The 27072-nt window shown below is 37.4% G+C and overlaps 1 protein-coding gene across 3 annotated transcripts in view; it reads right to left on the bottom strand.

The window, feature by feature from the left end:
* LOC121502250 (proline-, glutamic acid- and leucine-rich protein 1) overlaps nucleotides 1–27072 on the bottom strand; it is a 41415-nt gene that overhangs the window by 11029 nt on the left and 3314 nt on the right. For 2 of the 3 annotated variants that reach the window (XM_070286951.1, XM_070286952.1), the window contains exons 3-5: nucleotides 13335–13869; nucleotides 13099–13278; nucleotides 2291–2398 (exon numbers count right to left, since the gene is read on the bottom strand). In XM_070286951.1, coding sequence (XP_070143052.1) covers nucleotides 2291–2398; nucleotides 13099–13278; nucleotides 13335–13869 — 823 coding nt within the window. The remainder of the gene's footprint in view (nucleotides 1–2290; nucleotides 2399–13098; nucleotides 13279–13334; nucleotides 13870–27072) is intronic. The other variant, XM_070286953.1, reaches the window with a different exon arrangement.

Raw genomic sequence — 27072 nt, forward strand, 5'->3', positions numbered from 1 at the left:
TCAAATAAAAAAATTTTGAAAACTGAAAAAAAAAAAATTTTTTTTAATTCAAAGTGTAACCGCCACGCGCTACAGTTAGTATATTTCTTGGAATGTATGAAATTGTGTCGGTATTTTTGTATATTTCACCATGAGTAGCTTTGGTTTATGTCGTTGCATTTTCGCAGACGCAGACGCAGCCGATGAAAGTTAATCCTGGTCCAGGAAAGATCCACGTAACTTGTAGACATAGTGTAGTCGGTGGCTTTCATCGGCTTCAGAAGTTATAGACTACTTTGGGCAGAAAAAGGTGAAGAAAATGGACACCTGGCAGGTAGCGATTTACCTGTACAAGCCCAAACCAAAGTGCCGTTTTTTTGGGTTAATTAATAGTTTATGAATGTATCTATAATTTAAAGTAAAAACCATGACCATTGGTTTTATGGTTTTTGTGTAATATTACCTGAAAGTCGACCATTTTACCTACTTTTTTTGGTATGATGCAAAAAACAAAAGAAAGTTCAACTTTGAATGCTCATATCTTCTACAAAAAAAATCTTAAAATAGATTTTATTGCAGATTCTGAATCCTTGGGAATTTGTCTGTCGAATAAGTATGGTTAAAATCGTTTTTGCGAACATGACTTTTTCGATTTTTGCAACGCTAATTGTTCGGGCCTAAAGTGACTCCCTATTTACTACCTATTTGTTCCTACTGGAGCTCCATGGAAATAAAACGGGAGTTGGTTTTTTCGCCACTTACCACGACAGTTTCCCCTCAGCACGGAAAAACCTAACTGAGCGTTTCGAAAATAAATGCGCGTTGGTAAACAGCCAACTAAAAAATTGTTGAGCATGCGGTCCATTGTACGCGAATCCTCGGCAGCCTTGAAGGAGCTGCAAGATGCAATTCAAAATTGCCTCACGTCCCTAGCTCTGTCCGTCCTTCCTACGGAAAATTGGGATTGCCTCCTGGTTTATTTGAGCTCCACGAAGCTTCCAAAGCCGACTCTCTCATTATAGAAGCAAGCCTTACCAAATAAAACCGAAATTCCGACGTGGTTAGAACTTGATTCTTTCCTTACTGAGCGCCATTGAACTCTGGAAACTATATATTCTATTCAACCTCCTACGCTAGGCCTCAGTCTGTCCAAGCCGACAACATCCATCATGCCAGCGGATGTACTGAAATTGCTATGCGAGCGGTCATCCACTCTGTAATTACACAAGCGCTCACAGCTGTCTTACTTGTCGACATCACACTTTGTTGCATCCCAGCAACTCTTCCTCCAGTGTTCCGATTCCTCGTGATGCCTCACCACAAATATCGTCGCCTATCCAAAGGATTTTCCGTTCTCCCCACGAGTAACCACCTCTCACAATTCCTTCAACTATACGATGATATCAAAAGCATAAGTCTGCCAAGAGAACCAACCACTTAGGAAGTGCCACCGTTTTCTTCGCGTTAGCCCCGAAGCGGCTCCAGGCAGTCATCGATAGGAAATACTGCGTCAACTGCCTAGCCCACCACCATTCCGGAGGATCTTGCCGAAAAAACGACCGATGCCAGTCGTGTGGACAGGATCACCACACCTAGACATTTACGCGCAACTAACTGCTGAAAAGGGTTGTGCTGCCTCTCGCTACAAGGACTCGGTCACAGGTAAAGTACTCAAAACATAACAAAAACTCGTGAATCATAAAAATCTCAGAGTAGATTAAAATGTTTTGCACAACGGCGAAGTTATAATTTTCTACTAATTTCTTTTAATTTTCAGATCGTTCCTATGGGTATATGATACAGTTCGATATCGGCCGTTCCGACTTTTCTTTAAATGAAAATAGAAAGAAGACGATTTGCAAAAGTTTAATTCATATAGTTCCAAAACGGTCTATAATTGAACCCACTTTCTTTAAAAACCTCTAACTTAAATTGTTATTCAGCCGTACAAAAACGCCTACCCCTAAAATGAATTTAAATTACTTAATTTAGATAAGATGTTAAGTCAAAGTTATTAGTATTTTAAATTATTCTTTCCCGATTTTCTATCTATTTTCCAACTAAGCGAACGGGAAACCCAAAAATACGTTAATAACAATTTTAGGACTTCAAGACAAAGTCATGCAAAAACAACGAACTCTGTTAAATGTTAAACCAGAATGTCTTGGAGTATCCTTACATATTCGGTTTGCTGTACTTAATACGGGTTTGTAATAGTATCCGCAAAACGCACAAAAAATTATCGCTTTCGCTTTCCGCTCTATTTATAGTTAAGTTTGAATTGGCATTAAAAACTATGAGTCTTACTTACCAAAATCGAAATTGATGACCTTCTTTTAATGGCGATTTTGTTATTTCCAAAGCATCCATTAAAATATTTAAAACATTTCGGAAGTCCATCCTGAGGTGTGTGTTACAACTTTAAATTAAGAGAAAAAATTATTATCTTTAGATGATTTGGTGATCATAAAAATATTTTTAAAACAAAGTTTATTTTATAATAATACTGTTTATTTTAAAATATTTCCGTATTGATCTGTCTCACAGATAAAATTCAAAACATTTTTTAATGTCGTATAATACGGCGTTAAAAATTATATATACCATATTGTTAGATATTTGTCTATTATAAGTTAATGGTTATTGGTCACACTTATTCATTTAACATACATACAACATTTATGATTAACATACAAACTAATAACTGTAAACAGATAAGATCTGAAGCTCAAGCCAAGCAGACGCACATCTCATCATTTAGTGTAATACACAACACATATATTTTGTAATATTCTAAACAAATACAAGTCTCAGTCGGCTTCAACTCCGACTGAGACCTCAAGTCCTGCAGAATATTACAAAATTCTAAACAAATACAGGCGATGGTAAAAAAAATCAAAATTATACCACATATCTATAAATAATAATAATTATAAAATGTTAAAAATATAATGTTATGTTATGTTTCTAACACCGCTCGAAACAACTTCATAAGTACGGAGGGAAAAATGTGTCCTGCGACAGGGATTGAAATTAAATTCACATTTTAAATTATAAAAAGTATACTTTAACTTAAAAACATTTTAAAGTAAAGTTAGTTAAAGCCAACATAAAAAGTACACTGGGAAAAATTAAGCGCGCGACATAGATTTATAAATCATAATTAAAAACAAGAAAATAAGCTAACTTCGGCACGCCGAAGTTTGTATACCCTTGCAGATTGGAATTGGATCATTAAGAATCGAGCAATTCTGGTTAAATAATTAAAAAAAAAATAAAAGAAAATATATAAAAGTAGTATATTTATACAGAGCAAAAATAAAATGCTGAAAACACACACAAAACAGCATTTTATAACATTATACCTATACTTATTATGTTTACAGTTTAACAGTTACAGTTACACATTTCTAGCTTTATATTTTCTCTACATTTACCGATCGCTTTTATGACAGCTATATGATATGATCGCTTTATTGTAAAGTGCCATTTTGAAAGTCGGTGTACACGATAGCTCAAAATCTACTGGACCAATCGGTTTGAAATTTGGAACATAACTTCCTTAACTAATTCTACAGATACGTCGAGCTTTTTTTAATTTTAAATTTAATTACATTTTTTATTTAAGGGGGGGGTAAGGTATTTAATTTTTTTTTTCGTAAATTTTTTTTTATTTTTTATTTTAAAAGTTCAATATCTTAAGAATATTGTGTCCAAGTTTTACATCAATCAAAGTAAAATTGACGAAGTTATGCGGAGTTGAACGAAGGTCGTCTGGTGTTCAATGCATGAGAATCACAAAGTTTAAAGCGCTCTCCTGAAAAATGCCATTTTGAAAATCGGTGTACACGATAACTAAAAATATACTGAACCAATCGGTTTGAAATTTGGAACATAACTTCTTTAGATAATTCTACAGGTATTCTCGTCGAGCTTTTTTTAATTTTTAATTTTCTTATATTTTTTATTTAACAAATTAACTTAATTTTTTAGTCAAAAATCGAGGTTTTGACTTCAAATTTTGATAAAAAATAGGGAAAAAATTTTAAAAATAAAAACGCTTCGAGAATACCTCGGGACACTTATCCTTTAACGAATGAGGTATAATTTTTGTAGATCGGATGATTCTGTGGACAGTTAGGATGTACACCGCAAACCAACTTTTTTTGGAGGCGACTCGGGAGATTCCCTATAACTCCTCTACCTCTAAATATTTTTCAATACAAAATTTATCACAAACTGTTCAAATGTTGTGTTATTATATGGTATTTAATTCGTTAAGCTAGCTTTAGCCGTTTCGCCACAACATTTTTTTGAAAAGTGGGCATTTTTGCACCGAATTAACCTTACCCCCCCCTTAATAAATAACCTTAACCCGTAACCTGTGACTATAAGGTTTGCAGCTGACGGGTTAATCCAGCTGTGTTTTTAAGAAGCCTTCACAGGAAACCCTGTGTTGCCTTGCCGTGGTTTAGCGGCGAAGTCACGGTTGACCTTTTTTAATGCCCAAACCCCTTTGGGCCCGCCGCGCTAGTTACAGTCCAGTGACCGCGGGAATAGAGGAGGTCTCATATGCGAGTAAGATCCTAGAAGATGCTAGAAGGAAGATTACTAACAAAACGACTGTGTTGTGTGGAGAACAGAATAAGACTGAATATTTATTACAAAAGTATGTATGAGTGTATATGTATGAGTGTATATGTATAGCACTCATTACACAAAATTTATGAAGAGGGGCACACATCAGGGTGGAGACCAGTCTCCACTCCTCTGGCTGAAAAACATGGTCGACACATTTCAATATAGCACTCAATAGCGAAGGATAGCGACGTAGTCTCACTTCTGAACCATTCCCCGACGTCATCAGCGAATTAAAGACGAGGGCACTTACTAAACTTAATTCATGGGCCAAAGCCTGTGGATTACGCATCAATTCCGGTAAAACGTAACTTATGCTTTTCACAGAAGAAAAAAGACCCCAGAAACAAAAAGCGACAGATAGATGGTATAGAGCTTGAACTATCAAAGTAGTAAGCTAAGTACCTAGGAGTGATACTGGATGAGAAGCTGTCATGGAAAAAAAACATCACTGAAAGAGTCAAGAAAGTGAACAAAGCTTTCTCCTCCTGAAGGAAAATTTTCGGAAAACACTAGAGCATTCACCGCAAGATAATAATTTGGCTCTGCACAGCAGTTGATCAACCCTTTGTCACTTACGGACTTAAGCACTAGTATGGTGACCAGCACTACCTAGGACCTACAAAAAACCAGAAACTCACAAGAATACAAAGATTAGCATGCGCAGGTGCTACAGGAGGATTGGGATCATGCTCCACAGCAGCTCCAAATGCCATTCCAAACATAATACCAATGGAGCATTTCATCATGAACATAGCAGCCCCAAGCGCGGTACGACTGAAGGCAAGTCATAGCTGGAAGAACAACACCGGGAACTGTAGAATCCTGAACGAGATAAACAGTGGACACAGACTACCCTACAAGAAAAGAATGGAAGAAAGGGAATATATCCGAGCCAAATGAGGTATAACTTTACACCGATCTTCGCCGAAAACTAAAGAGCAGAAGAATCCTTATACCTCCCAATGTCAGCGTCTGCTTTCCAGGCGGAGGTTTTCGCATTACTGAAAGTAGTCGAACTCTCACTAAATTGAGACTCACGAAATACCAAGCTAAGAATATACTTAGACAGCCAAGCGGCTATCAAATCTCTCGCAAGCGCAAGGACCAAATCTACACTAGTGACCAAATGCAAAGAGACACTCAATAGACTTGCAGAACACACCAGGGTACAAATAGCTTGGGAAAGGAAGCTAACTTCGGCACGCCGAAGTTTGTATACCCTTGCAGATTGGTTTTCATATTTATATTATAAATAATAATGCCGAAAACAGACACTTAACGGAGTTTCATAACATTTTACCTATACTTATTATGTTTACAGTTTGACAGTTACAGTTATACAATCCCAGCTTTAAATTTTCTCTACATCTACGGATCGCTTCTATGGCAGCTATATGATATAGTTTTCCGATTTTCATTATATTGTTACCAAAATTCTGAAATAATACGAAAAGCTCAAAGTAGATGAAAATACGTTGAAAAACAAGGAAGTTATAATTTTTTTTCGATTTTTTCCGACATATATAGCAGTGAGAGTATATACAAAAATGTATGCAAAGTTTCATTCAGATAGCTTTAAAACTGAGGGACTAGTTTACGTAGAAACGGACAGACGGACGGACAGACAGACATGGCTAGATCGACTCTGCTGTAGATGCTGATCAAGAATATATATGTATACTTTATAGGGTCGGAAACGTCTCCTTCAGTGCGTTGCAAACTTCTGACTGAAATTATAATACCCTGCAAAGGTATAAAAACAAGAAAGCTGAGAAGCTGGGCAGGAAAGTTTCACTGAACTCAGTCCAGTCAAAAATTCAAGACCATTTCAAACGAATAGCCAGCAGAGCTTATCTTCGACATCAGCCTTCACCGGCCGCCTAGTTGATGCACACCAATTGCGGTTTGTTTGCGCCTAGGAGACTCATTTAATAGCTTAAAGCTATGAAATTGAGTGTCCAGCACCAACAGCTACCTACAGTTATACGAAAACTCAATATCAGCTCTTTAAGACCGCTCTTGGTTTGTCTCACGGCAATAACGTACTGTCCACAATGTTGTCGCACAGCCAACAGCTGATGGTGAGTACCCCATAAAAAATATTCTTATTCTTCGACTTACCGTACCTTTTTCGTTTAAGAGAGATTAGGTATTGCAGCGGCACTGGGAGAGCATTAAAACAGGAGTGGGTGGGATTAAGCACTAACTTGAACCGTTTATAAAAACGGAGAAGGCACAAAAGTAAATGCACAAAAAAATTCAAAATATTATTTAAATTTAATTAAAAAGACAAACAGAAAAGCTACGTCACTTTGGAGCTCAACAGATCGTATCACTAGAAGAAGTGGGAACGCAGTCAGTAACTGCCATCATAGCCTATCCAAATGACACGGGCTGGTACTGAGATGACTCGGTGACTACCACCAAAAACGACGGTGTGGATCAAAACGGAGCTCAGCTCAAATTGGAAGTTACCAAGAGGCACCTCACCACTAAAACCTACCTACCTTGAGAAAATGTTTTATCTAATTTTAACTAGTTTTATTTTAATTTCATTTATTTTTTGTTGATTACGATTTTTAACCTAGATATATCATCAATGCCAAAAATATGTTAATTAAAGGGACCTTATATTGATATTTTTATATGGTAATTTAAAGATAACTTCGAAACTCCAACATTTTTATACTCTTGCAGTTTGCAATGAAGCATATATCCTACGTAGAAATATATATGTTTTATGTTTTTAGTTTTTCTTTTGCTTAAATATCATCACAAGTTCACCAAACTTTGCGACATAAATCAACTAGAAAATCGAGTGACACAACAAATATATAACACAGCAAAAAGCAAATACAAGCCGGGGTGCTGGTAAATCAAAATGATACTACCAGACAAAAATTAATTATTTTCTAAGAATTCAAACTCAGATGAACAAAAATATATAAATATCAAAAGAAAAGACAATTTATCTCTTGAGAATGCAAATCCGTTTATAATAAAAAAATCTGTTGATTATGTCTGTGAAAGTATAGTCGAAAAATGCAAACTCACTAGAGCCGGGACACTATTAATAAAAACCAAAAACATCAAACAAGCAGAAAAGGTAATGATTGGCTATGAAATTGTATTTACTCGCCCATATACCACGCCCAATGCAATGAAAAAAATGCCTTAGTTTCAACCACCTCCAAACTTTTTGCAAACAAGATAGCCCCACATGCAAAAACTGTTCAGAAACCACACACACAAACGACAATAACGACAAGTAACGTCATATTCACAGACTCTGAAAAACACACCATTAGAAATCCCTACTAAACCAACAACAATAACCGAAACACATAAGAATAGAGGAAATTCTAGGATCACAAACTCTTCAGAAAAAATGCTAAAAGATTCTGACAAAAAATGGAAAATACAACTATCCCAGCAAACCGGATGCTCGTAACTTATGACATCAATGATGAAGCAATGGATACACTATTTGATCTCGACTCTGAAGTCCCCACAACATCAGCAAGGGATCGTACACTTAGAAGCCAAACTAAAGAAAAATCCGCCCTATCCAAAACATTTAAAGCCAAAGATCAAAAATCCACCTCGTATAACCGATATAGTAGATTCCTTAAGGGGCTATATACAGAAGTTTTGTCGATTTTTTTTTGACACCATAAAGCATTTTTTTATAAAAAAAATATTAAATAATAAAAAAGTTATGGCCGAATTCCAAGATCGTCTTTTTTCGATGGTGACTTGCGGTGGACATCATATCCCGAGAACAGTTCATCAGAAATCAAAAATTCAAAAAAATTTCGTTAGTATATTGAATTGCCTTGTCCGTGAACGAAGGATTTGTAAAAAAAAATGTCCTTTTTAAGGGGTAAGAATTTCGATTTTTATGTTTATGTTAGTTTTCAAAAAAATTAAAAATCCTTCGTTCACGGACTAGCTATTATAATAAATAAGTGGTCAAAATTTGGTGTTGATCGGATTAATAGTTTTTTAGTAATCGTGTCTACCGCAAAGGTAATTTCGAAAAAACAAGATTCTGAGATAATCGCGTTTAAAGTTTCAAGTTTCTTCCGGCCGATGTGCAAGTAGTGCGCTATAAATAGCTACAACCTCGGTTGTAATGCTCCGATCGTTATGAATTTTTGTGAGAGTATTCTCAACAGTATATACTTAAAGAATATGCAATAAAAAAAATCGATTTTTTCATCTATCACAACTGTATATAACCCCTTAATGTCTCTAAAAATATTGCAATGGAACATTAAGGGATCCGCAAATAATTACAGCCAACTACTACTACTTATCAAATCACACTCTCCACATACTATATCGCTTCAAGAAACACATATACAACAGCTCAACAGTTTACCAACCCCTATAAATTATAACATACTGACAAACATTGCATCCAACAGATTTGGAGGAGTAGCCCTACTTATTCATAAATCAATTCAGCATACGCAATGCAACATCAATGAAGATTTCGGCAAAAGCCGAAATAAAATCCAAACAAAAATTTAAATTATATGCCATTTATATCTCACCCAACAAAGCTTTTTCACGCAATAACTTAAACAACGTTATAAACATCAACAATGAATTAGTTATGATAACAGGTGATTTCAATAGTTGGCACCAAAATTGGGGATCCCCGCAACCAAACTCAAGAGGAAAAGTAATAGCCAAATTTATTGAACAATCGCAACTTACCCTCTTAAACGATAAATCACAAACTCACGTTGATCTTACCTTCTGCTCTCCAATCCTAACCAACCTCTTTCCCAAAAACCCCACCAGCAATCCAAGTAATTTCTATTTTAAAATTAAAAAAACCAACTGGGAAAATTTTCAGAAATACACACAACTTTAACGAGTTATACCCCTGCTCAAACAACATCAACAAAGAAGCTGCACCAATCAACAAAATTTTAATACAAAGCGCACATCATACAAAACCCCAAACACCACCAAACATCCTATTACCCCGAGTTCCCTGGTGGAACAAAAAACTATAAGACCTATACCAAAACTCTAAAATAATAAAAAAAAAAGCTCATATCTCAGAGTAGATGAAAATACGTTAAAAAGCACCGAAGTTAAAATTTTTTTTCCTATTAATTTCCTGATCGTTCCTATGGCAGCTATAAGATACAGTCGTCTGATTTTTATAAAATTGCGTAGAAACGGACAGACGGACGGACAGACGGACGGACAGACGGGCGGACAGACGGACGGACCGACAGACAGACGAACATGGCTAGATCGACTCGGCTGTTGATGCTGATCAAGAATATATACTTTATAGGGTCGGAAAGGTCTCCTTCACTGCGTTGCAAAGTTCTGACTGAAATTAGAATACCCTGCAAGGGTATAAAAATTGAGAGCACTAAAAAGACAAATAACACAGCAAACTATAATAGAATATCGGAGAGCCAATGTGCGCCTAAAAAGAGAAATTAAGACTAGGAAAACAGAAGCAACTACAACATTTACATCAACTATACACCAACAAGTTTGGACGATTTTGCGGACTGAACCCAACAAAGCAAATTCTCTGCATCACAGCTTCCAATGAGACGACTACGGATAAAAACAAAATAGTCAACCTGTTCGCACGACATTGGTCTGACCTTTCAAAGGACACAAACTTCGACCATAAATTCATAACACAAAAATACACATCTATAACTATAAACCACTCTCCATCAACATCAGCAATAGAAATAAAAAAGAACATAAATAAAATGGAATTTAACACGGCACTACAATCCCTGAAGGGTTCAACACTAGGAATTAACAGGATCTCATACCCTATTATCAGAAAAAGCTTTCTAACAACGCATGATAGAATAATAGCGCAATCCAACCAAATATACAACAACTACATTCCGCAATCATACAAAATCAGCCTTACCATACCCATACTACCATACCCGTACATTCTAAAACCCAACAAAGAAAAAATAGACATCAACTCCTGCAGACCCATCTTTCTAAACTGCTGCATAGGAAAACTCCTGGACAAGATAATCTCACAGCGACTATGGTGGTTCCTTACGAATAATAGATAATTACATTCAAATCAATTCGGATTTAAAAAAGGAAAGTCTACTTCAGATAGTCTACTGTGCGTAGACCACCTTATCACTAAAGCATTGAACTCAAAAAAAAACATATCTCGTTAGTCTCTCTCAACTTTGTCAGAGCATTCGACCGGGTCCGTAGTACCCTTAATAATAGACCAACTCATTAAATGGAAATGCGAACCTAAAATAATAAATTAACAACCCGAGTAGGATCACAAACCTCTACAATACACCCTTTAGAAAATATTATTAATAGCATTCAACAAATTAAGCAACATATTTTCTCTACACAAAGAGATAAACTTCAGTGCTTACGCGGATGACTTCTTTCTAATAATAAACCTAGATAAACGCAAAAATACAAATTATGACCTTAAAACACTCTTCACTGAAATAAAATCCTGGGGCGAGTACTCTGGTGCGTCTCTTTCACCAACAAAATGCCAATATCTGCATTTGCACGATCACCTGTAACAACGCCAACATAACAAACTCCTCATCACTCAAGTTACTTGGACTCTGGATAAACAACAAATACAACTCGAACACCCAAATCATTGCCCTCATCCCAGCACTTTCAAACAAACTCAACATTATAAAATGCCTGGCTAGCCCACGATTTAACTGCAACACGCACACATTGCTTAACGTCACAAAAGCAATACTCATATCAAAATTCGACTACGGACTACATATGGACAAGCCGCGAAAACCACTCTTAACAAATTAAGAACTTCATCCAACGCAGCAATCCGACTAGCTCTGGGAGCATTCCGCATGACACCCATCCACAACTTACTATACGAAGCAAACATTTCAACAATAAAACAAAAACGCGAACATTAAACAGCAAATCTCTTCAAATCCCTAATACAAGTTAAAGATACTCCTATCGCCAAATATATAAAATCAAACACCAGAAGGAAAAAATGGATCTCAACAATACGAAACGCAATTACAAAATGCCAAACTAACGGAATAACATACCAGCCGATAACGATTCACAAACTAAAACCTGCCTGGCAAATACCCAGCAAATCAATCAATATATCAATTCACACTTACAACAAAGCCAACACACGTCCTGAAACATACCAAAAAATCTTCGATGAAATAAAAACATATCAAAATCACACGTTAATCTTCACCGACAGATCTTAGAAAAGCTCGATTACAACATATGCAATCACCACAGAAACCGAAACTCTAGCAAACGGAAGGCTACCACCCTACTCATCAATAAAAACTGCCGAAATCTTAGCAATCCTCGAAGCAGCTAAAATAATATAAAAAAAGAGGCAAATTTGTAATATGCTCTGACTCACTAGAAGCAATCGAAGCCATCAAAAACCCACTCAACAACAACGCATATCCAGCACTCATCCGATCGATCATTTCATTCCACTACCCGAAACTCAAAATGGATTCCATACCAGGACACAGAAACATTAAAGGAAATGAAATGGCTGACAAATCAGCCAAATTAATATTAAGAATGCCACTTATGTTCCCATCCAATCATAACACAAAAGACATAAACGGATTCCTAAAACACCAACTAAACCAACAAACACAAAGCCTACTCATCAAATGCAATACCTGGTACCATAACATCAATACCAACAACTCACACACATCGATGTACTCAAAGATAGCACAAGAAGAAGTCACTCGTCTCGACCAAATAAAGTTTACCCGATTACGATTGGGCCATACAAGCCTAACACACAAACATCACCTAAATAGAACAACACAACGAAACTGCCCACTTTGCCATACATACACTCCAGTCACTATAGATCACATCCTAAATCTTTGCCCATCAATAGCCCATATGAAAAGAAATATCCTTAAAAACATAAACGCCACACACTATTTAGGTAACCCCTCTACAAAAAACATCAAAATAATAATCAAATTTCTTAAAGAATCAACATTTAACATAAACTAACAAATTGTACATTTTGTAAATAATACACCATTAACGCCGTATATTGTCGATGGCCCTGGCAGCTCGTACTATATATTGATATGTGAGTTTTAGTTTTACAAGCTATTCTAACATTTCATAAAATAAAATGAACAAAAAAAGAATCAATTTAAGACTGCAAAGGTATACAAACTTCGGGGTGCAGAAGTTAACTTCCTTTCTTGGGTTTATTATTACAAATAGTATTTAAAATTATATCTGTAATAACATTTAAAATTGAGATTGGGTCACGCCAATGTATAAAATGTATAAAATGTTTAAAAAAATAACAAAATTAACTATTTAAATAAAACAAAAAATATATGTAGATAACACCATAATGAAAAATAATAAAGCACAAGGATTTCGGCGAGTGCATTTTTTAAGTTTATTAAAATTGATACTTACATGTCTATGAGAATTTCCAGTAGTTCCATTAACTTAACATGCATCTCCGGCAAAAAAGTTTCAAAATATTTTTCATCAATTCGAGCGTTGTTTCTTTGGTGAATTTTAGCACTTAACCCATATTTTATTAATCCAAGTATTTGTTGGGTACAAATATATTTTGTATTTATTAATGGTTTGCTAAAAGTATTCATAAATATCATTTCATGCTAAAAATTATTTTAATAGTTTCTCACCTCAATGTAATTTTGAGAAATTCAATAAGATTGAAAATTCGTTGAAAAACCATTTCGGACCTATCAAAAGGATCTTGTTTAACTTCCAATGTAAAATGTTCGAAAGAATTGACTATAAAACAACTCTCGAAAGTTTCGTCTGTATTATTAAATTCACTGTTCAAAAAATAATAGAGGGATTTTATCAGGGACAATTGGTAATCTCTCCATAAAGTTGCACCTTTACTTTTTCCACTGCTTGTATTACCGGGAATATTCTTTAACAAAAGCCAACATTCTCCGGACTGATGTATAATATCAGAATTTTTGTTGTCTAATAATGATATTAATAATTTTTCAATTGATGTTATTCCAGTTTTAATCGCTTTTGGGTAATATATGAGGCATTGTTTAATTGTTAGTAAGAGAGAAACTATGTTTTTCTCGCTTTCATATATTCTGTGATGAGATAACATATCAAATAGCTTTGATAAATAACTGGATGCAAATGTTTTTGATAAATTAACGTCGGATTGCATTTTTGAAATAAGAAGTGCTGAAAATAATCGATAAAATATATTGACCATTAATTGTAATATTTTTTCTAGATATATATAAGAATTCTGAAATCGTAAAGCGTATAACTCTAAATATATAAATATGTGGAAGAAACCAGAAAGGAAGCAAACTTCGGTACGTCAAGTTTGTATACCCTAGCAAGAACATATTATATTTTATATCATAAAATACGTAACGGTTATCTAACTGTCCTATCTTGTTATTTATCAGCTCGGTCCACTTTTACCGTGCATAACACGCAGTGTTACAATAATTATTTGACTCGTTGCAGGTCCCAGTTTTCTGAGGACCCAAAACAGTTCTATAATTTTGTTTTGACTAAACGTAAACCCATTACTCATCCTTTCTCGCTCTATTTTTAATATACAACAGCAGATAATGATCAGGCAATAGCCGATCTATTTGCTCAGTTTTTTCAAACCACTTACTCCAACTTAATAGACCCAAATCAGGCTTATTCTTCCATCATCCCCAAATCGAACCAAATCTTCAGTCCTACCTTAAGGGGTTATATACAGTTGTACCGCGCAACAAAAATGCAATTTTGTCGATTTTTTTTTGATATCATAAAAAATATTTATTAAAAATGTTTTGCCGACGTTGTTTAGTACATGTTTCTGGGTATTTTATAAAATTTTTTCATAAAAAAATATTAAATATTAAAAATGTTATGGCCGAATTCCAAGATCGTCTTTTTTTCGATGGTGACTTGCGGTGGACATCATATACCGAGAACGGTTCATCCGAAATCAAAAATTAAAAAAATTTTCTTTAGTATATTGTATTGCCTAGTCCTCTAGACCATGGATTTGTAAAACGTTTGATTAAAAAAAAAATGGCGACAGTTTTAACAAAAAATTTACTTTTTCAAGGTATAAGATTTTCGATTTTTATGCTCTAAAAAAAAAAAGTTTTCAAAAAAAATTAAAAATTCTTCGTTAGAGGACTAGCTATTGTTATAATAAATAAGTGGTCAAAATTTGGTGTTGATCGGATTAATAGTTTTTTAGTAATCGTGTCCACCGCAAAGGTAACTTCGAAAAAAAAACGATTCTGAGATAATCGCGTTTAAAGTTTCAAGTTTGTTCAAGCCGATGCGCAGGTCGTGCACTATAAATAGCTACAACTTCTGTTCTAATGCTCCGATCGTTATGAATTTTTGTGAGAATATTCTCAACAGTATATACTTGAAGAATATGAAAAAAAAAGTCGATTTTTTTATCATCACAACTGTATATAACCCCTTAAACGAAAGCTCTCTTCTTTGAGATCTTCATCGTGTTAAGCCAGTTTTTTTTACCAGGTCCCGATGGAATACCTAGCTGTGTGCTTAGGAATTGTGCCGAAGCCCTGTGTAATCCCCTTCTCAAATTGTTTACCTTATCCTAAGAAACCTCCCACTTTCCCCTTATTTGGAAGGAATCATTCGTTATTCCACAAAAAAGGTAGCAAATTGCAATTACAGAGGAATCTTTAAGTTGTCGGCCATCCCAAAACTGTTCGAAAATGTCATTACTCCTCATCTGCTGCACCTGTGTAGGTCAATTATTTCTCCATGTCATCATGGTTTTATTAGGCGAAGATCAATTACAACCAATCTGTTGGAGCTCACTTCCTTTATTATAAAGGGCTACCGAAATGACTTTCAAACAGATGTAATCTATACTGATTTAAGTAAAGCATTTGACTCTGTTAACAATTCTCTTCTTGTTCGGAAACTCGATTTAATGGGATTTCCGATTGATCTTCTTAATTGGATCTCATGTTATCTAAATGGCAGGACGCAAAAGGTCCTTTTTAAAAATAAACTATCTAATGTTCTTAGGGTTACATCAGGTGTCCCGCAAGGGAGTCATTTGGGTCCCCTACTGTTTACATTATTTATCAACGATCTGCCAGAAGTTTTGACCAACTCCAGAGTACTTATGTATGCTGATGACGTCAAGCTTTGTGTGCAATATAACGATGCTACTTGCCAATCAGACTTACAGACAGATCTTAACAATTTTCAAACATGGTGCTGCGTGAACTTATTAAACTTAAATGGCTCTAAATGCGAGCTAATGACATTCTCCCGTGTCGTTCCTAAGCCTGCAACTTATACGCTAAACGGCTGCTCTTTGGAAAAAATTAATATAGTTGATGATTTAGGTATCCGTCTGGATCCTAAACTCGACTTTATCGATCATATTTCATGCATGGTGAATAAAGCCAGGGTGGGCGAAGATATGACCCCTATGTTACAAAAACGTTATATACTTCATTTGTTCGTCCTATCTTAGAATATGCATCCTGCGTTTGGAGCCCTCAGTATGGCGTCCATAGTAAACGCATAGAATCGGTTCAAAAAAACTTCTTACTTTTCGCTTTACGCGGTTTAAACTGGGATGCAAACCAGAGGTTACCGTCTTATTCTAGTAGACTCTTACTAATTAACTTACCCTCCTTATCTAATCGCAGAACCATGCTAGGTACGTGGAAAGTACGTGGAAAGTACTGACTTGCTCGGTCAGCTAAATTTTCACGTACCAATACGAAACACTAGATCCTTTTTACCATTAGTTTTGCCCCACTGAAGAACATCCTTTGAACTGCATGAACCCTTTAGAGTCCTCTGTGCAAATTATAACGATTTGTACACAATAATATCTAATGTTGATAGCCTCCCAAAACTAAAAACTTCAATCTTAACCTACTTAGTACGCATGCAAAGCAACCAATCCGGCAGTACGCCAGTAATAGTTTCCCCGCATCCTTTTTTTTAATTCCTTCGCGTTTAATAATTGCTAACAGAACAAGCACGTGCTTGGTGTCGCAAGTTCCACTTGATATGTACTGTACATAGTGAATCAAAGTCTTGCAATAATAAAATAATAAAATAAAAAAAAAATACAGTTATTTTAATTTCATTCAGTCTGACAGTAAATTGAATTTTAAGAATATTTCTCGAGAAACAGAGACGTGATCCAATCCTTCCAAAAATCTGCGAATCTATAAAAATCTGTTAACAATCTAAGCAATTTTATCAACAATTGAAAATTCAATAAAAATACCGCAAAACTTTTTTGAATACCTTTTATAAAATTAAAACAAATTTTATGCTCACAAAAGTAGTCGTTTCTGTTATTATACCCTTGCAGGGTATTATAATTTCAGTCAGAAGTTTGCAACGCAGTGAAGGAGACTTTTCCGACCCTATAAAGTATATATATTCTTGACAAGCATCAACAGCCGAGTCGATCTAGCCATGTCCGTCCGTCTGTCCGTTTCTACGCAAACTAGTCCCTCAGTTTTAAAGCTATCTGAATGAAACTTTGCATATAGTCTTCTATATACTCTCACTGCTATATATGTCGGAACGGGCCGGATCGGACGACTATATCATATAGCTGCCATACAAATGTTCGATAAATTTTTAGAAAAAAAATTATAACTTGACAGTTTTTCAACATTTTTGCATCATTTTTGAGATATAGCACATTTATATTCAGGCCTGTTTTCGTTTTTGAAAACGAGAAATTGGTGCTCCGGTAATCGAAAACGAAAGATTTTTTCGATTTGAAAAACGGGCACCTTTTTCTGGCCGGAATGAAAAGTAAATGGCTTTTTTTATATGAAATCAGATCTTATTTACAAAAGGAAAAAAATAGTTTACTCAGTGGTCTATTGATGTTTATTCCACACCACCACAAGATCATTCTGCCACGTAGTTATTTTATAAAAAATTTATTTCTGACCCCACCTCAGATTTGACAACAAAATTTTTGCCGTGTTCAACCAGTTTTCTCGTTTTGGCGATAGGTCGATAGGTTCACCGCAAAAAGTTATCGCCAAGGTTGCCATATTGTTGGTGGAACGAAACAGCCAGTTAAAAATACTTATAAAATATAAATGAATACATTAATAACTTTAAAGTACCGCCAAAATGGTTGTTTATAATTAATGCTATTTAATGTGATTACTTAAATGGTCCAAATTAACCAAATAATTATTTGAGACCACCGGAATTAAAACTGTGAAAAGTGTGGCAGCATCTTAGGGGCCTATATTTGCTTAACTCTACCATTTTTTGCCTTTTTCTGGCTAATAAAAAGGCAATTGTAAATATAATAGGCAGTACTTTACGTTGTTTGCTTATTACCAAAAACACAAGCTAGCTGCTTGAGCAGTGAGAAACGATGAGAAAACGAAACACTCCGATAGCAGAAATTTGCCGAAAACCGGAGCAGCTAAAAACGAAAACGGTTCGTTTTCGCCCAAAACGAAATCGAAAAAATTTTACGATTACCGGAGCAGGCCTGGTTATTTCAGATTTTCGGTTTTAATTTTATGAAAATCGGACTACTATATCTTATAGCTGCCATAGGAACAATCGGGAAATTAATTGAAATAAATTATAACTTCATTGTTGTTCAACGTATTTTCATCTACTTTCAGACATGAGCTTCTAGTATTATTTCAGAATTTTGGTAAATATTTTATGAAAATCGGACGACTATATCTTATAGCTGCCATAGAAACGATAGGGAAAGTAATAGAAAAAATTATAACTTCGTTGTTTTTCAACGTATTTTCATCTACTTTGAGACATGAGCTTTTAGTATTATTTCAGAATTTTGGTAACAATATTATGAAAATCGGACAACTATATCATATAGCTGCCATAGAAGTGATCTGTAGATGTAGAGATGCTGGGAATGTATAACTGTAACTGTCAAACTGTAAACATAATGATCTCTCTGATCTCTCTGGCTCCGCTGGAGAGGCTTTTTTTTATGATTAGATCTTTATCTTGGCTCTGGCCACTCTTGTAATTAACTCTTGTAAAAATATCTGAACTGAACTGATTAATGAAATATAAATTAATGTCACCTCCTAATAATAATAAATAAATATTCAAGAATAAGCTTTTGAATCAAACATTTTGGCGACCGTGACAGGACTCGTGACATTGTTTATATTAATTAATTGGTGAAGTCCGCAGCGTTCAACATTTGTATGTAAAGGTACATGCATGTGTTGTGAGGTTAAGTCGAAAGGTGCATTGGCCTCGAGCATTCGGTCTCGAGGTTTCTATCGTCGCGTCGCTTCCAAGCTATACTTGGAAGGGTCAACGTGTGCCTCTCTGTCGTCTCCAAGCTCTACTTGGAGTCTCGGGTCTGTCGGTTCGAATCAAGTCACCACAGATCTCCTACCCAATTCGCTGCTGTAGCTGCACCCAAAGTTGCAGAAACTTCTCGTCGTTGGAAATTTTGGTCTCAATCGTCGTTGGAGCACCACCCGGGCACATACCCCCTTGCCTGCGCCACTGCCGCATCATAAGGAAAAGGAAATAACCGCTACTTCGCCGCATGCATTTCATTTGGATCTTGCTGTTCTAATTGCTGTTCCTGCCTCACCCCCCGCCTCATCGTCCACCAAGCCGTTTAGTTGAATTCAGTCATCTCGCTCACTCTTAATACTTCGTTTGGATATCGCTGATCGTAAGTTATTGCACAGCGATTTCACTCAAATTGGCACTGCAATTTCACTCAAGTTTCAAATTGAGTGGAATACACACGTACGTATATACATTGGAGGGTTGCCAGATTGTAGGAGTAATATCGCTGCACTTGTTTTGGTCTTTGGCAACTTAATTTTCAAAACATGGCTTCTTTAGAACAGTTAAAACAACAACGCACTAATCTCACAGAAACATTACTCGAATTTGGACTACTGTGGATCCACGCCATGGACTTTCGTCAGCGGAACTGAATCGCCGATTGTCCATATTGGAGGCGCATTTCAAACAAGTCTTGTCGGTACAAAACGACATCGAGCAGCAAGATGTGGAAGAGCAGCAACGAGATGTTCGTGGAGAGTTGGAAGACATGTTTGTCAGCATCAAGGTGAGCATCAAGGAGCAACTCGGCCCTGATGTTCACAATACATCTGGAAATGATACGACTCTCAGTGTGTTCAACACGTCATCTATCAAACTACCAAGACTCGCATTACCCACATTTGATGGCAAGTACTCGGAATATCAAAACTTTATTACGTCATTTAAACAAGTTGTAGATGCTCAAGCTTTGTTATCCCCAATCGAGAAATTTAATCAGTTGCTAAATTGTCTACGTGGATCAGCTCTTCAAACGGTTAAGGCGTTCCAAGTTACACCTGAAAACTACGCAAAGGCTCTCGAGCGTCTAAGGAGTCGTTATGACAACCCAACCCTGGTTTTTCTGGACAATATATCGTCGCTATTCAATTTGCCAAAGGTTGCGAAATCCAATAGCCAAACGTTGCGCAGCCTTATTGACAATGCAACGGTATTGTTTAACTCGTTGTTATCTCTCGGAAGTGAAACCCAAATTGTTCAGGCGATGCTCATCTCAATCGTTATGAATAAAGTCGATCAGGAGACGAAGAGAAAGTGGAATGAATCTTTAGATTACGGAACTCTGCCGTCCTGGCACAAATGCGTTGAGGTCGTAGAGCGTCACTGCCAATATCTAGAAGCTCTTAGCAATGCTAACGGTGATCCTAATGCGACCCAGCAGATTGCCACTAAACAACGTCCTCCACAGCAGCATCCTGGGTTTACTTTTTCTTGCTCCACACCAATATGCCATGTTTGTTCCAGTAGCGAACACAAAACATTTAGATGTTCCCAACTTAGTAACACTTCTGTCGATCATCGCTCATAAAGAATTTGGGTCTCTGTATTAATTGTTTCGGCAAAGGTCACCACGTGGCCAAATGCCCGTCGACACAGAAGTGCCGAATCTGTTCCCAATCCCATCACACTATGTTGCATCGAGAAGTCGTTCGAGCCACACCTTCGCCACCATTGCCTTCTCAACCTCAGTCAAATGCTCCGCAGATATCGAATGCAGTTGCTCACACTCACAGGGAATCGCAAGTAGATCGTGTAATATTGGCCACGGCATTGGTTCTGGTCAAGGATGCCTCAGGTTGGTACAAGATAGGTCGCGCTCTGCTGGACTCGTGCCCACAAGTTAACTTTATGTGATGAATTTGCTCAAGCGCTTCGCATACCACGTATCAAGCGCCACATGGAAATACGCAGCATTGGAGAATCTCAAACGCAGATAAAGCATCGCGCATCTACCACAATCAAATCACGCTTTAACGCATTGGAACTGTCGCTAGATTTTTGCATCACATCGCATATCGCATACAAACCAGATTCAGATATAGACATATCATCATGGCAGTTACCTCAAAACACGCCCCTCGCTGACGATAAATTCAATAACTCTCGTCGAATTGATTTGGGTTGTTAGGATGGATAATCTCTGGTCGTTGCCAAACCAAGCCCACTATAGTTCACAGCTACTCATTAACTCTGGAGGATGCTATTAACCGAAACGTCGAGCGATTGTGGAAGGTTGAACATGTTAGCAAGTCGGCTGACATATACACACCAGAGCAGCGCAAATGTGAGGAGAAATTCGTCGACTCTGTTCGCCGTGACGATGATGGCCGCATAGTGGTTCGGCTGCCATTTAAAACGGATCCCAGCTTGCTTGGCAACTCGTATGAAACTGCACGAAGACGATTTCAAGCGCTTGAACGCCGACTCAGTCGCTCAGCGGATATAAGGTCGAAATACATAGACTTCATGCAGGAATTTCAAACTCTGGGACATATGAGTTTAGTAGAGATGCCTCAACTCAATGTGCCACACTTTTATATACCTCATCATTGTGTGCTCAAGCCAACGAGTACGTCAACCAAACTAAGAGTTGTCTTCGACGCATCCTGTCAGACAACGAGTCAGAAATCGCTAAATGATTTGCTCATGGTCGGGCCAACAATTCAACCCGATCTATATACGCTGCTTTTACGCTTCCGCACATATCGCTACGTGATCACGGCTGACGTGGTTAAGATGTTTAGACAAGTCCTCGTCGACGCGGATGACCGTAAGTTTCAGTACATTCTCTGGAGGAGCAACCCCGTAGAGCTAGTACGCACCTTCGAACTCAACACTGTAACTTATGGGACCGCAACGGCACCATAGCTAGCCATACGAAGCATGATATATCTGGCGGATCAATATTCGAACAAGTTCAAGGTCGGTGCTGATGCCATTAAAACCTCGTTTTATGTTGATGATTTCCTTTGCGGAGCGGACACAGTGGACGGTCTCGCTCGAATCAAGGCAGAGGTCTCCGAACTTAGTAGTGGCGGATTTGAGCTTGCAAAATGGCACTCAAATTACACTAAGTTCGTCGACGATCGCACTATTAAGGATTTGAATTTGGAAGAAGATTCAGTGACCAGCACGTTAGGTTTGAAATGGGATCAACAATACGTTATATTTAAATTCGCATTTGTACCAAAACACACATCGGAAACCGTCTCAAAACGGCCAATACTCTCGATAGCCTCATCATTATTTGACCCATTGGGCTTAGTCACGCCAATAATAATAGTTGCTAAAATCATTCTGCAGGAACTATGGCTGCTCAAGTTAGACTGGGATGAATCGGTGCCGCAAAATCTTCATGCAGCATGGACATCGTTTCTCTCATCACTTTCATCGTTGGAATGGCTGTCAATACCACGCCTTTGCTTACAGCCGAGTCTCCGGAGTCTACAGTTACATGGATTCTGCGACGCCTCGATCAGAGCCTATGGCTGCTGTATATATGCACGTACAGTTGGGGCAGATGGCAGCACTAAGATACGACTCAACATCGAAATCCAGAGTCGCTCCCACTAGGAAATTGTCGCTACCAAAGTTGGAATTATGTGGAGCGCATTTGTTATCAAACCTATTGCGCAAGATACAGAAGATATTTGCAGACTACCAACCAACGGTGTTCTTATGGAGTGATTCTCAGATTGTTCTTCACTGGATTCAACAACATTCGGCTACACTTTCTACGTTTGTCGGAAACCGTATTTCCGAAATCCAGGAAAACACTTCCAATTGCGACTGGAGACATGTTCCGACGCACGATAATCCAGCAGATCTACTCTCCAGGGGCTGCAACGCAGCTGAATTACAACAGTCGATATGGTTCGACGTCCCGCATATTTACTACAAGATCAGCTACACTGGCCAGCGGATAGTTCTGGCAATATTGATCCGGGTGTGGTCCAGCTGGAAAAACGCAAATCGGCCTTTACTATAGTCACCATCAACAATCGTCTTCTGGAAGCTGTATATACTATTAGCTCTCACAATCGTTGCATACTAGTTGTCGCCTGGGTACTTCGTTTTGTTCACTTCGCCAGAAAGCTGCAGCCGTTCGCAACATTATCGCCATCGCCACAAGAATTGTCTCGCGCCTTGCACTGCATTTGTTGGAACTTGCAGGCCAAGCATTTCTCTGAGGATATAGGACTGCTGCAAAAGGGCAAGCTGACTCGCACTAACTTACGAAATCTGAATCCCTTCCTACAGGTTACTGATGGGTTCGAGTTGCTCAAGGTCGGAGGTCGTCTGGAACTAGCCAATGTTCCTGACACCCAACGGCATCCAATTCTTCTCCCAAGCAAGGATTTCTTTGTGCACCAATACGTACAGCACATCCATTTGAAGAACTTCCACGCCGGCCCAAAGGCTCTAGTCGCACTCATACGCCTACGATTCTGGATCGTCAATGCACGGGACTTGGCACGCCGCGTCGTAAGGTCCTGCGTACACTGCGTACGATATCGACCAACTCTGGAGAAACAAGTCATGGGTCAACTGCCCGTCGAACGCCGAGGCAAGACATCTTCCAAGGGATACATTGCAGTCTTCATATGCTTCGCTACCAAGGCAGTGCACGTCGAAGTGGTGTCGGACCTGTCAACTGACGCATTCATTGCCGCACTGAAACGCCTAATAGCAAGGCGCGGATTGCCCTCTGATATATTTTGCGACAACGCTACAAACTTCGTAGGAGCCAACAACAAGTTAGAAGCACTAAAGGTGTTTCTGTTTAAAGATGAAACAACTCGCATTATCTCGAATTTTTGTCGAAATGAATTTATAGCTTTTCATTTTATACCTCTCAGGGCACCCCACTTTGGTGGCTTATGGGAAGCAGCCGTCAAGAGCGTCAAGGGACTGTTGAATCGCACGCTGGCCAACACTCGTCTGACGTTCGAAGAGCTTACCACCGTCACTGCTGAAGTGGAGGCGATACTCAACTCTCGGCCCCTCTCACCACTATCGACGGACCCGAACGATCTGGCCGCTCTCACACCAGGTCACTTCCTTGTGGGTGATTCCCTGCAATCAATCCCTGAGCCTTCAGTCGAGGATTCAAAGTTGGACCACCTGGAGCGCTGGCAAAGTGTCAGCGCGATCAAGCAATATCTTTGGCGTCGCTGGTCGCACGAGTACATCAACGAGCTTCAAATGCGGACCAACTGGACCCAGGCATCCCCGAATCTCTCAGTGGGAGACATGGTCCTCATACACGAGGACAATTTGCCGCCGCAACGCTGGCTGTTGGGGCGCATCGAAGCAGCCATACCTGGCAAGGATCAACGTGTGCGCGTCGCTGACGTGCGCACCGCTAAGGGAGTCTACCGACGCCCCATACATAAACTCACTCTCCTACCTGTCTCTTGAAAGTTGGCTTCAGACTTTCAATGGGGCCGGGATGTTGGGTCAAACCCAATTGGATTAAACAGCCAAGACACAACCCAGCTTATCTTATGTTTAGGCACATTTGCGAGCGAATGCAGCTGATCTCTCTGGCTCCGCTGGAGAGGCTTTTTTTATGATTAGATCTTTAAGCTTTTCTTTTTTCTTTTCTTTCTTTTTCTTTCTTTTTTCTTTAAGCTTTTGAATCAAACAATAAGTATAGGTAAAATGTTATGAAACTCCGTTTAAAACGTCGTATTGTAACCAAAACATTTTAAAATTTTGAAGATTTGTGAAGATTTTCTGAAGAAATCTGGTCTCAGTTTCTAGTACTGATTTGCCACAGACTTCCTGCTAGAATGCCAAAAATAAAAGCAAAAGTTACCTAAAACGAGTGTGGTTTTATTGGATACTAATCTAAGTTTACTTATAAGAAGATAAAAGTGAAAAATATCTAATACTTTCCGAGTTCTAGGCTTAGAAGAATGGGTGTACTTATTATTTTGGCCAACTCATTTTCATGCTTTTTGGAAAAAATTGACCCCTGTCTCTAAATTTGAAATGTAAAATCCTTTAAGCAGTTATTTTTATTATCTGGAATAAGTACGGAAACTAAAAATAAAGTGGGTTTTTTCCTTAAGTTTATTAAACAAATTTTATAGGACTTCAAACAAACCTCATACGCATGTACTTATTATTTCGGCCAGTAGTGTATATAGCAGTGAGAGTATATAGAAGACTATATGCAAAGTCTCATTCAGATAGCTTTAAAACTGAGGGACTAGTTTGCGTAGAAACCGACAGACGGACATGGCTAGATCGACTCGGCTGTTGATGCTGATCAAGAATATATATACTTTATAGGGTCGGAAACGTCTCCTTCACTGCGTTGCAAACTTCTGACTGAAATTATAATACCCTGCAAGGGTATAAAAATCAAGAAAAATGTCACAAGTATGTCCACAACAAATTGGCCATATAGCACGTCTATATCATATAGCTGCTGTTAAAAATTAACATTTAGTATGAACAACTTTTGTGTTTTTTCAAAATATCTAAACCAAATTCACAAATTATATGTTTGGTGTAGGTTTATATATTCTTAGCAAATTTGGTTTAAATCGGATATTTATATCTTATAGCTCCCATACAAAATTAATTCGATGCAAAACTGACCACTTTTCAAAAAAATGTTTTGGCGAAACGGCTAGAGTAAGTTTAAGGTTTTTTTTTTTTTGAAAGTTGAACTTTGAATATACACACACAAGTTTTACATCGATCATAGGAATATTAACGAAGTTATGCAGAGTTGAACGAAGGTCGGTTGGTGTTAAATGCATGAGAATCACAAAGTTTAAAGCGCTCTCCTGAAAAATGCCATTTTGAAAATCGGTGTACACGATAACTCAAAATCTACTGAACCAATCTGTTTGAAATTTGGAACATAACTTCTTTAGATAAATCTACAGGTACTCACGTCGAGCTTTTTTTAATTTTTAATTTTATTATATTTTTTATTTAACAAATTATCTAATTTTTGGAGTCAAAAATCGGGGTTTTGACTTCAAATTTTGATAAAAAATCGGGAAAATTTTTTAAAAATAAAAACGCTTTGTGAATACCTCGGGACACTTATCCTTTAACGAATAAGGTATAACTTTTTTAGATCGTATGATTCTGTGGACTGTTAGGATGTACACCGCAAACCAACTATTTTTGGAGACGACTCAGGAGATTTCCTATACTCCTATACCTCTAAATATTTCTCAATAAAAAATTTTTAAAAAACTGTTCAAATGTTGTGTTATTATATGGTATTTAATTCGTTAAGCTAACTTTAGCCGTTTTGCCACAACTTTTTATTGAAAAGTGGGCATTTTTGCACCGAATTAACCTTACCTTACTTATAAAGAGGGGATCGGGGGCCAACATATCTCAAAATCTACTTAAACAGACAAAATGACGAGTACGTTTGTTCACTTTAAAGTGCAGATTTGATGTGACGCAAAACCACTTTAACGTTGCTGTCCTGTTAAATTGAACACGTGTTAACGCATTCTATTCTATTTTTAGAAAGTCCCCTTAGAATTCCGGGAAAAACTGGTTTGCCAATGCAAAATTTTGACAATTTAGAGCTGATTTGCTTACATTTTGACGTAATATTTTTAGATTGATTTTTTGATTTTTGGACTATGGACGCAACCACTGTGCACTGATTTGAATTGTAAACAAATATGAAATGTATGCTGAAACATTAAGAAATATATTATAACATATAACATTAATATTTTTATCATTAACCCAATAGTGAATATGCCCATATTGTTAGGGTAACACGCATACATGTAAAGGCGTGACGCTAACAGCTGACAGGGGGCCCGTCGCTAAGACCTAAAATCTAACAGGGGGCCTGTCGCTAACAGCAAATAGCTAACATGGGGCCTGTGGCTAAGAAATTTTCGCGTCCATTTTCGTTGTATGAAATGACTAGTCTGTATGTTGTATGGTTAGTGCTATAACCTTGGACCGCATGGAGGCGGCTTAGGTAATCAATTTTTTTGTTTAAATGTTTATTATATATGT

Source organism: Drosophila kikkawai, chromosome 3R (genome assembly GCF_030179895.1).
Source record: "Drosophila kikkawai strain 14028-0561.14 chromosome 3R, DkikHiC1v2, whole genome shotgun sequence".
Classification (NCBI taxonomy): Eukaryota; Metazoa; Arthropoda; class Insecta; order Diptera; family Drosophilidae; genus Drosophila; species Drosophila kikkawai.